This window comes from Plecotus auritus, assembly GCF_963455305.1.
Source record: "Plecotus auritus genome assembly, chromosome: 6".
Lineage (NCBI taxonomy): Eukaryota > Metazoa > Chordata > Mammalia > Chiroptera > Vespertilionidae > Plecotus > Plecotus auritus.
Window position 1 is genome coordinate 110,577,266 of NC_137773.1, and position 12,621 is coordinate 110,589,886.

The 12,621-nt window shown below is 41.2% G+C and overlaps 1 protein-coding gene across 2 annotated transcripts in view; it reads left to right on the plus strand.

Moving 5' to 3' along the window:
* Positions 1-12,621, plus strand: part of BBS7 (Bardet-Biedl syndrome 7) — a 57,001-nt gene that overhangs the window by 12,595 nt on the left and 31,785 nt on the right. For both annotated transcript variants that reach the window (XM_080674676.1, XM_080674675.1), the window contains exons 5-8: positions 825-1,011; positions 4,450-4,522; positions 4,935-5,051; positions 7,044-7,174. In XM_080674676.1, coding sequence (XP_080530802.1) covers positions 825-1,011; positions 4,450-4,522; positions 4,935-5,051; positions 7,044-7,174 — 508 coding nt within the window. The remainder of the gene's footprint in view (positions 1-824; positions 1,012-4,449; positions 4,523-4,934; positions 5,052-7,043; positions 7,175-12,621) is intronic.

Below are 12,621 nucleotides of genomic sequence, written 5' to 3' on the forward strand. Positions count from 1 at the left end.
TATCTCTCTCTCCCTCTCCTTCCTCTCTGAAATCAATAAAAATATATATTTTAAAAATAATTTTTAAAAACCTCAGTAACCTCTTTATGATCGCATGGTAATAGAAGTGGAAGATACACACTAGTCTATACATTTTTTCAAAAAACTTCAGCTCCTCCACTGAAAACTGGATTCTTGCAATTTAGAACATAGTTGTGTTTATTGCCTAAATTGTAGTAAATGTAGTTTGAAATGCACTTGTTTCATTTCTTTTTTCAAGATAAAATTCTGATGAAGGCATTTTTCCCACTGTTATCATTTAAAGTAGATTCATTTCAAATAGCCTTTTCTAGGCAATACAGTGTTGTAGTAAGAAAGCTAATGCTAGAGTTAAAAACTACCTGAGATGCATTGCAATCCACTCCACTGTCTACTAGTTGTGCACCATGAGGCAAGTTACTTAACACTTTATTATTCACCTGTGAAAAGGGATGGTAATGGTCGTTAGTTTACACAGTCTGAGGATTGAGCTAATACGTGTAAATCACTTAGGGCAGTGCTTAGCACATAGTATGCATTCAAAACCAGTTACTTTTTGACACATTATTTATCTTCAGATATAGATGATTATCATTATCTTGTCTTTGTTTTCAGTTTTCAAAATCAGTGTTATACCAAAAAGCTAGAAATTAAGTGAGGAGAGATGAAAAAACCTGTTTAAGTTTGTGATAAAATGATAGTAACACTGTATAAATAAGCGTTTATTTTTACATGTGCAAAAAAAATAGTTTTTTATGCTTATTTTTAAAAATATGGATGTTTTAAAGTACTTTTATTGTTCTCAGGCACATATCTGGCTCAGACCTCTTTCTCAGTGCGAGTTATATCTACAGCCATTATTGTGACTGCAAAGACCAACATTATTACCTTTCTGGGGACAAAATCAATGATGTCATCTGCCTTCCCGTGGAGAGACTACCTCACATTACACCGGTGTTGGCCTGCCAGGACAGACTTCTTCGAGTGTTACAGGTTGCTATTTGCATCTTTATAATTTTTCATTATTAGATAAATGACTATTGATAAATAATATCTACTAAAGATAAATTATTTTAGTGGTTACTACCATTTTAAATGTCCTAATTAAAATTATATCTGGAAATTTTTAAAAAATGTTCTAATTTATAACTAATTTTGTTTACTTAAGGCAAATGTGTTCAGATCTTTGGCAAGTTTTTAGAGAGGCATATATGGAAAAAAGGGTAATTTCCCGCTCCCTCCCCCCCCACCCCCCACCCCCCCGCATTGAGCTAATATAGTCAGAATGGGGTTCCTTAACTATAAAAAACCTTCCCAGTTTTTCTTTTCCTTTTTCATCACTCTCCCCTCTCTTAACAAATAAAATTAAAGGAGGAAATTGGTTTGGGGAGAGGTTCTTGGGCTTTAACAGGGGATATTGAGATCAGGGTTGCATCATCTGAGTTTATCTACTGTTTATGACAGTATGTGGAACAGAATAAGCACTCAGTAAATATTGGTTAGATGAGTGAGTGATAGAGGGAAAAATTAAAAGCCATAATTGGCTAAAACAACTGCTTAAGGCCATTGTTACTAGTAATAACTGTTATAACCATGTCAACTGTGTCTTCTTGAAAGGAACTTTTCAACCCTGGCCGATGTGGCCTCGTTGGTTGGGCATCGTCCCATGCACTGAAAGGTTGCTGGTTCGATTCTGGGTCAGTGCACATGCCCAGGTTGTAGGCTCGATCCCCCTTAGGAGGTAGCAGCTGCTCTCACACTGATGTTTCTCTTTCTCACTCCTTCTCCATTTCTCTCTCTCTAAAAATCAATAAAAATATTTTTTAGAAAAGAAAGTAACTTTTCAATAAAATACACACACCGGGACCCATAAAATAAAGTTTAAGTGCAAATAACATGTAACAGGTGGATTAATTGGTTCAGAAACAGGCGGATGATAGAGCAGTTGAATGAAAGTCGAGCTGTTTATTCCGGGCCACCCCTGGGATTTCATAGCCAGATGGCCATTTCTTGACACCAGCCCTTTTATGAAAGGGAAATCCAGTGGTTCTGTGAGGTTTTATTTTTCCCTAAGGTGAATTAAAGTAGTGTTGAAGGTCATTCTAGAGACCAGAGAGATTCATTTCTCCCTCGCCGTGCTCCCAGATAGGAGTTGTTTGAATAGGCTTTTTAGGAGCTGGCTGGCACTCAATTAGAGACTGATGTGGCTGAATTCTAGGATTCTGCTCTGTTTATAAGAAGAGCTCCATATGCTTATTGGAGAGGGAAAAAAATCCCCAGGGGTTTATGGAAAGCAAAAAGGTGTAGTCTTCCCTCTTCTCCCTGCTCCCCGTCTGCCTTGCTAGGCGGCTGCTGCGCCAGAGTACCTTTTGTGTTTATATAGTTACTAGAGGCCTGATGCACGAAATTTGTACACTCAGGGGAGGGGGGTTCCTGCGCCCTCTGGCAGTTCAGGGGCTCTTGGGGGATGTCTGACTTTTGGCTGAGTGGCACTCCACTGACCACCAAGGGACAGCTCCTGCGTTGAGCATCTGCCCCCTAGTGGTCAGTGCACCTCATAGCGACTTGTCATTCCGCTACTTGGTCGATTTGCATATTAGCCTTTTATTATATAGGATATATAGATGTCTGTAAATTTTTTAATGTTATCCTATATAATAAAAGCCTAATATGCTAAGTGTCTGGTCATCCATTCAACCAATCAAAGCTTAATATGCTAATGATATGCTAAGGCCACTCAACCGCTCACTATGACATGCACTGACCACCAGGGGTTAGACCAGCCGTGGGCAAACTACGGCCCGCGGGCCGGATCCGGCCCGTTCGGCTGTTCTATCCGGCCCGCGGAGCCGAAAGAGCGGAGGGTTCTCTTGCTCTCCCCTCCGCTCCTTTACTTTGAATTTATATTAGTTCACACAAACACTCCATCCATGCTTTTGTTCTGGCCCTCCGGTCCAGTTTAAGAACCCATTGTGGCCCTCGAGTCAAAAAGTTTGCCCACCCCTGGGTTAGACAGTTGACCAGTCGCTATGATGTGCACTGACCACCAGGGGGCAGGCGCTCTGACTGGTAGGTTAGCTTACTGCCGGGGTCCAGCCAATTGGGACTGAGCAACATGGGCCAGACATGCCCTGGAGCCCTCCCGCGGTCCCTTCCCGGCTGGCCAACCTCCCACGTCCCTCCCTGGCCCCAATCGTGCACTGGTAGGGTCCCTCGGCCTGGCCTGCACCCTCTCACAATCCGGGACCCCTCGGGGGATGTCAGAGAGGTGGTTTTGGCCCGATCCCACAGGCCAGGCTAAGGGCCTCTAATTTAAAATAAAAAATAAAGCATATGGCTCTCTTGTATATTCTAAATGTATTTAAACTTTTTACTCTAATTTTGCAAGTTCTTGTCATTGAGTGATTTATCATAGATGTTCTTTCCATGTGAGTATGAGTACTTCGGCCTCATTCTTTACAGTTTCACAAATACTATGCACTAAATAAAAGCATTACAAGTGGCAAAATGGAAAAAAAGACAAAAGGACCTAACTTGTTTCCTTATCTGAATAGCAGGTCCTCCTGCCTCTCACTGGACGGATTTTGGACATACCCAAAGGCAAGGCCAGAACTTTTCCTAGGAAGTAACTTCAGGCCTGTCCACACGTTTGAATGTGCTCTTTGTTAAAGGACAGAAGCAAAATGTTCCTGGGTAGTTTTGTTAGGAAAACTGACCAGTGTCAGATTTTCAGACAAACAGAGGAGTTAAAATGAAAAGCATTGAAAGTGGAGGATATTTTAAATATTTATCTTCTTGATCTTTACACTTTATATTTTATTTTAAAATGAACCAGGAGGTCACCATTTGATTCCCAGTCAGGGCATATGCCCAAGAGGCTGGCTCAATCCCCACTAGGGGGCGTGTAGGAGGCAGCCAATCAGTGATTCTCTCTCATCATTGATGTTTCTATCTCTCTCTCCCTCTCCCTTCTTTGAAATAACAACAACAAAAAAATACTTAAAAAATAAAATAAAATGAATTAACACATGCAAAATTGCTAACATGCAAGTAAATATTAGCAACCTAATTTTTTCTGCAGTTTTATTCCAGAGTTCATTATGAGTATTGATGTTATCTCTGAGTGCTTATATTGTTTTAAATTTGTATTCTGGCCCTGGCCAGGTGGCTTAGTTGGTTAGAGTGTCATCCCGTACACCAAAAGGTTGCGGGTTCAATTCCAGATCAGGTCACATACCTAGGTTGCTGGTTTGATCCCTGGTCATGTGCGTATGAGAGGGAACTAGTTAATGTTTCTTTCTCTCTCCCTGACTCTCTCTAAAAATCAATTTTAAAAAAAGAACATACCCTCAGATGAAGATTTAAAATAAAGAAAAAAATTTTCTTAAAAAATTGTATTCTGTTTGTTTTAAAATACTTTTTCTCCTTCAGGGATCAGATGTGATGTTTGAAATTGAAGTTTCTGGCCCACCTACTGTCTTAGCTCTACACAATGGAAATGGCGGTAATCAGCATTTCATTTTTCACAATCAGATAAGAGAGTGCTTTATGTGAAATCAAGATATTTCAGGTTCTTAATCATTTAACCATATATAAAGTGAAAATGGGAACTTGTGGAAGGAGCATGAACTGGAACTGAGATGGTTGTTATCTGACATCTTGCCAGCCACTAACAGTAATGGGTTATTGAACTTAATTTTGAGTGTTCACATCTTAAAATTAGATAAGGAAGAGTCTTACCTCTAATGGTTATACAATTATGTGAGTGTATAACCATCTTACTAAATTAAATTTTATGTCTTTATATATAAGTTTTTAAATGAGATTTTTACCTGAAAGTCAATATATGTGAAAATATTTTAATTTTAAAGAGATGAGTTGTGGGGTAAGCATATGTTGGCTTTAACTGTGACTAGGTGACTCTGGAGAAGACATTTTGTTTGGAACATCAGATGGAAAACTTGGGCTCGTTCAGATCACTCCACCCATGCCAACACACAAGTGGGAAATTCAAAATGAGAAAAAGAGGGGAGGTATGTTTTTTATGTCGTTCAGATTCTGGAATTTTGGTAATTATTGAATAAAGTATCCTAGATTATATAGTTCATTCTCTTTTATTCATTCAGAGTATGTATATAGCAGACTTGGCAATTCACAGAACTACCTCAGCTGTATTTACTATTTGTTTATTGGGTTTATCATATTTTTGGTATAATTTGTTAAAAATAAGACATGCTGCTCTAACTGGTTTGGCTCAGTGGATAGAGCATCGGCCTGCGGACTGAAGGATTCCAGGTTCGATTCCAGTCAAGGGCATGTACCTTGGTTGCGGGCACATCCCCAGTAGGGGGTATGCGAGAGGCAGCTGATTAATGTTTCTCTCTCATCGATGTTTCTAACTCTCTATCCCTCTCCCTTCCTCTCTGTAAAAATCAATAAAATATATTTAAAATAAAAATAAAAAATAAGACATGAAAATTGTAATTTGGAATGGATTGGCTCTTATGGGCTAGTGTTCATCTATAAGGTCATTCTATGCTCAAATCCACTTTGCATTGTTTGGTGTAGGGAATAAATTAGAATTATGGAGTACTTGGTTTGAAGCAAGGAAGAAGTGCAGTGGCTGAGGGAACTATTCCTGTTTTCTCAGGAATATATACATTCTAAGGGTAACTTATGTCAGATTTGGTAGGTAGTGAGATGGCTATTGATAAGGACAGCATCGTTCATTCATGTATTTATTCCTTCAACAAACACTTGTTAGGGGAGACAAAGGATAAATAAATAAGATAGCTTCAAGTAGTCACCTGAAGAAAATATAACAGGGAATGATGATGGGTAGAAGGAGGAGGGCTTCTTTTATTTTATTTTTATTTTTTTTAAATATATTTTATTGATTTTTTACAGAGAGGAAGGAAGAGGGATAGAGAGTTAGAAACATCGATGAGAGAGAAACATCCATCAGCTGCCTCCTGCACACCTCCTACTGGGGATGTGCCCGCAACCAAGGCACATGCCCCTGACCGGAATCGAACCTGGGACCCTTCAGTCGCAGGCCAACGCTCTATCCACTGAGCCAAACAGGTTTTGGCGAGGAGAAGGGCTTCTTTTAGACTGAGTGGGTGGTCATGGAAGGTGTCTTATAAAAGGTGAAATTTGAGCTCAGATCTGATTGATAAGAGAAGGAGTTGGTCAGAAGACTTGAGGCAGAGGTAAACGTGGTTCATTTGAAAAGCATTCGGAAGACCAGTGTGACTACACGCCTTAGCATGGCTTAAGATGAAATCAGAGAGGTAGGGAATGGCCAAATTATGTAGGTCTTTGTGAGTCTTGGAAAAGGTTTGAATTTTAATCTAAGTGCAGTGGGAAGTCAAACAAAAAACCCTCCATGGAGAATGGATTTTGAAGGAAGCAGGTGAAAATTGGAAGCACGGAAGTCAGCTTGGAAATTATTGTTGCAGTTGTTATAATTTCTCCTGGTCTAGGCTCGAGATACAGTAGCCTGGACTAGGCTAATGGTAGTTGCAAATGGAAAGTTGTAGGTAGAGTTAATAGAATTTGCTAATGTGTTTGTTGTGGAAGTGAGAAAAAAGAGAAGAATTAGAGATGTAGTCTAGATTTTTGGCCTGAGCAACTAGGTGGTATCAGACCGAGATGAGGAGAGACTAGAGAAAGCATTATTATTGACATGTGAGAAAGGGGGTGCCAGGAGAGTTTTGTCGGGAGCTTGGTAAGTTTGAGGTGCAAATGATGTCTCGGAGAAGATGCTGAGGAGGGACTTTGCTATGTAAGTCTGGAGCTCTGGAGAGAGGCCAGAGCTGGAGGTGGAAATTGGGGTGCCATTGCCCTGTAAACTATATTTAAAGCCTTAGAAATAGACAAATGCAGAGAAAAGAAAAGGATGGGTAACTGATTATGCTCAGTTATTTAGTGTTTTTTTCTCCATTCTACTTTTTAATTCTTACTTGGCATAAACTTAACTATAATATTGGTATTATTAATAACTTCTCTTTTCATTTTTAAAGGTATTTTGTGTGTTGACAGCTTTGACATTATGGGTGATGGGGTTAAAGATTTACTTGTTGGGAGAGATGACGGAATGGTGGAAGTGTACAGTTTTAATAATGCAAATGAGCCTGTTCTGCGCTTTGATCAAGTAAGTTCATTGTTAAAGACTATATGCCTCTTACTAGTCAAATAACTAATTAAAGACATGACTGTGATAGTTGGGTTTTATTAAATGAAATATATTAAAATCTTGTGTTTGGCTTAAAATATTGCTGCTTTAAAAATATTGCTGCTTTGATGCTACAAAATCTCTAGACTACTCCTGTGTTACCTTCAAGCTGAGTAATAAATTACTCTTCCATTTGGTTTCTAAATATTGTATATCTAAGTATTAAATATTTTGCCTTAGTTTTTATAATGCAAAATAGATTACGGGAGTAACATGTTTGGGTAATGTAAATGAGACTGTTGTTGTAAAGCAGTGAGGTTTCAGGAGGAAGCTCCAGGTTGTTAGAACAATGTAAAATTATCCTTCAGCAGAGAGGGAAGAGTAGCCCTTTCCCTTAGGTCTACCCAAGGCTCCACTGTGTAAGAAGGACGACTAGGTAAGAGTAATTTTTAGTTCACAAATTTTACATGTCATTAAGCTTGTTTATCCCAGGGTACAGAGTCGCATGGAGAAGCATTCTGGTGATTTTAGGTATGTAACTTGGAAGATGTTTAAATAATTAAACTTTCCATAACAAAATTTATTTTATTCTCATCAGCATCTTTATGTGACTAAGGTTAATTAGTGCTTATATCTATGAAAATGAAAAATAGGACCAGAGCTGATGTTGAATCCAGTCTTATTCTAGCCATCTCTATATATAAAGAGCCAGGGTCTGTAATGTCCAAAACGACGGAAGGGACAACCGAACGCCAGGCTGCGTGCGCAGCAGGCTCGGGTGGGCAGGGACTGGCAAGCAGGCTGAACTGCTGACCTCTCGGAGAGAGAGAGAGGTGGGGATGGGCGGCTGCTGGTGAGGCCCGAAGAAAGAGTGAGGCATGGCTGCTGGTGAGGCCCAGAGAGAGAAGCAGGGTCTGATCCGCAACCTCCGAGGCAGCTGCTGATCAGCTCTTGCCTCTCTCTCTCTCTCTGGGCCTTAACAGCAGCTGTGCCTCTCTCTCTCTCCGAGAGGTCAGCAGTTCAGCCTGCTGCCCAGCAGCCTGGGGCAGCTGCTGATCAGCCCCGCCTCTTTGATCAGGCCCGGAGATAGGCCCGGAGACACTGACTGGCATAGAAACCGACCAATCAGAACCAAATCTGGGTGAACTGCGAGGAGCCAATGGCTGCCTAGGAGGCGGAGCTTTTGATGCTAACTAGCATAGAAACTGACCAATCAGAACCAAATCTGGGTGAACTGCAAAGGCAGAACCTAAGGTGAGAGCTGAGGAGGTGTTTTAAGGGCAACAGCTGTTTGGTGTAAGGTGTAAGAAAACGGTTCAATTTTTTAATGACCAATTTGGCAGTATAATGCATATGGCTGGCTATCAGTCCAGATATAGGGATTATGTATTTTTGTCTTCTAAGAGCATCTCCTCCTGCTGAAAAAAGCTTCCCCCCCCCCCGCCATTTAAGTGATCTTATCCTATATAATCTATCTATACTAATAAAAGGATAATATGCTAATTAGACCGGGTTGACTGGCCATCTTCTGGACGTCCGACTTCTTTCCAGACAAAGCCATGGTGGTGGGGGCTGAGGCAAAGGCAGTTAGGGGTGAGATCAGGCCAGCAGGGGAGGGCAGTTAGGGGCAATCAGGCAGGCAGAGGCAGTTAGGGGCAATCAGGCCAACAGGGGAGAGCAGTTAGGGGTGATCAGGCAGGCAGGCAGAGGCAGTTAGGGGCGATCAGGCAGGCAGATGAGCAGTTAGGAGCCAGTGGTCCCAGATTGCAAGAGAGATGTCGCCAATTGGAGAGGGTGCAGGCTGGGCTGAGGGACCCCCTCTCCCCATGCACAAATTTCGTGCACCAGGCCACTATTATGTAAATAATTTTCATTGTGCTATATGAGTAATTTGGAAGAAAAAATATTTTATTCATCTCATGAGATACATTTCCTATAGAATTTTGCTTTTGTATCAACTATTATTTACTAAATCTTGTATATTCATTTCAATCAATTACGTAATACTAATTATAATGATAGAAATTTCTAATGCTTAGAGTTTTATGATCACAAAAGATAAAACATTTCGATTTATTTTTCTTGGTTGCAAGAAGTATAAAAGAATTTCAAGCATATGACTATGTTTCATTAAGATAAATATATGTGTCCGGGGCCGGTTTGCTCAGTATTTAGAGCATTGGCCAAGGGACCAAAGGATCTCGGGTTTGATTCAGGGTCAAGAGCACATTTTACCTGGGTTGCAAGTTTGATCCCTGCCCTGTGGGAGCAAGGGCAGGAGGCAACAATTGGTATATCTCTCTCACATAAAGTTTCTCTCTCTGTCTCCCTCTCTCTCATCCCTTCCTCCCTCCCTTCCACTCTCTCTAAAAATCAGTGGAAAAAGTATCCTCAGGTGAGGATTAACAACAACAACAAAAAGATAAATATATATGATGGAAATGGAATGAAAATAAGGGTTCAAGGAGAAAAAGGAATAATGTAAAATTTCCAGCTGTTAAAGAAGGATTTATTTCTCCATTTTTTAAGTCAGTGATTGTGTATATAAAGTTCTGGTATTTAGATTCATTGGATTTGATTAAAGGATGACAGTTGTATTTTAAAATGATAATCTTTAAAACTTCTAAAAATTACTTTCTTTGTAACTATTTAAAGTTGTAATGAAAACTCTAAAAGGCAACTTAAATATGTATGGGAAGTGGGGGTGCATAGTTTTTTTTCAGAATTACTTTAGTGGGAACATGAGCAAAAAGTTTTGGAGACTTCTATTGTGTGCGAGATCTACTTGTTTAAAATGTACCTGTGGCCCTAGCTGGTTTGGCTCAGTGGATAGAGCATCGGCCTGCAGACTGAAGGGTCTAGAGTTTGATTCCAGTCAAGGGCACATGCCCAGGGTGGGCTCAATCCCCAATAGGGGGCGTGCAGGAGACAGTCGATCAATGATTCTCTCTCATAATTGATATTTCTATCTCTCTCTCCCCTCTCTTCCTCTCTGAAATCTTAAAAATGTATTTTAAAATAATAAATAAATAAATAAAATGCACCTGTGAACCTAAATTTATGCAAACTTGTAATCAAGCCTTTGTAACTTGACTTTCTCAGGTCTCAGGAAATTAGTCTCAAGAAAGGCTAAGAAACGCCTAATTTGCAGGATAGCTCTTATAGGGAGGGTGAAGAAAACTAACTTAAAAAAAAAACCACTAAAAATTGGGTATATATTTATTTTTGGATTTTATTTTTTTGCCTTTTATATTGAATTTATTTGGGTGACACTGGTTAAATTTCACAACCCCATGTCAAGTCTCCAGCCATCACCATTTATCCCACCTAGACCTTCCTCCACCTCCTGCCATCCCCCTTTCTCCCTGCAGTCGCTAGCATTTTTTAAAAAATTTATTTATGTAATACATATTTTTATTGATTTCAAAGAGGAAGAGAGAAGGTGAGATAGAAACATCAATGATGAGAGAGAATCATTGATCAGGTGCCTCCTGTACGCCCCCCACTGAGGATCATGTACGCAACCCAGGCATGTGCCCTGACCGGGAATCGAACCGTGATCTCCTGGTTCATATAGGTCAAGGCTCAACCACTGAGCCACGCCAGCAGGGCTGCTAAAACATTTTTTAAATTAATTAGAATAGATTAGAATATATCAGAGTGCAACACAAACCTTTTAAGTTATATCTGTTGCTGTATATTTTCATGTGTGAATGTATTCTAGATTGCAATATAAAACACATTGCTTGCTTTCAAACAGCTTAAAAGCTATTCACTTAGCCCTGGCTGGGTAGTTCAGCTGGTTAGAGCATCGTCCCGATACACCAAGGTTGCGGGTTCGATTCCTGGTCAGGGCACATATGAGAAGCAACCAATGAATGCATAAATAAGTGGAACAACAAATCACTCTTCTCTCTGTCTCCCCCCTTCCTCTCTCTCTAAAATTAATAAATAAAAAGTTTCTTTTTAAAAAGCTACTGACCTAGAGTGCTGGTTAAAAATACAGATTGCTAGTTGACTCATCCAAGTGATTATTATCAGAAAGTTTGGGAAAGTAGGTATTGCTTTAAAAAGATGTAAACCCTGAACTTTCAGAAAAGCTTGCTTTCTCTCCATAGTAGCAAATTCCCCAAAGGTTGCATCTATTCCATCATCTTTTTTATTCATCTAAAAAGCTATTTGGGGAGAGAAACCAAGATGGCAGCATAGGTAAGCACCTAAACTGCTGCCTCGCACAACAATTTCAAAACTACAACTAAAAGACAGAACGTCTATCACCCAGAACCACGGGAAAGCTGGCTGAGTGGAAGTTCTACAACTAGAAGGAAAGAGCAAACAGCATTGAGGGGTGCACAAGTGCTGAAAAGCTGAGGTACGGAGACGCAGGAATGGGGCTGGCGACAGGTGACTGAAAGCGCTGCTGTTTTCAACCCAAAGGGAGATAAGCTCCCGATTACTCCGAACTCGTTTCTGGGGAGACGCGGGGGACCCAAACTCCTACAGGGAGAAGCTGGACTGTCGGCCGTGGGGTCGGAAAGTGAGGGAGGCTTGCTTGCAGGGCTGTGCGCAGGAACAATTGTTTATTGTGCTGCGGCGCAGGACAGTCGGAAAGTGAGGGAGGCTTGCTTGCAGGGCTGTGCGCAGGAACAATTGTTTATTGTGCTGCGGCGCAGGACGTGGGGACACGGTGGGAGACGCAGAGCCGGCTTACTGGCAGCCATCGCTGTTTGCCACGCCCTAGCCTAGTCACGCCCTGAGACCCCGCCCTGCACAATCTACGAACCCACCCAAGCTCCAAGCAGCGGCTTTAGCATATGAATGGCCTGCCCTATCGCAGCTTAACCTAGCAAACTTGCAGCCCAGGTCAGACAGCTCCAAAACCTCCAAACTCCAAGCAAAGAGGAGAAAACTGTAGTTCTTGCTGTAGCTCCTGCTGGGTGGCCTCAGACAGTAGCTGACCTGCACCACATTGGAGATCCAGAAGCCAGTGTACCTAGTGGTCAGTGTGAGACACCAGATTTCAACTCCTCACATCCATAAGTGATACATTCAAGAGGCAGACTCAGTGAGCACCAAAGCCCCACTGAAACAAGTCCTGCACCATAAGCGTGTCTCCAGTGCAGCAGTTCTTCCATAATAGACACAGCGGGTCCTCACAGCCAATTGGCCTGGAGGTCAATTCCTCCCAGTGTACCAACAGCAATCAAGGCTTAACTACACCAAGACTTTGCACGCAGCCCACAAAGGGGTGTACCAAAGGCATCCACCTCAGGTGATTGGGGAGGCTGAGCTACTTGGCCCCTATAGGTCACCTACCACGCAAAGCCACTCCATCAACATAAGGAAGCAGCAAAATGCGGAGACAAAGAAACATGTCACGAATGAGAGAAATGGAGGAAAGCAAACTACTGGATGACATAGAGTTC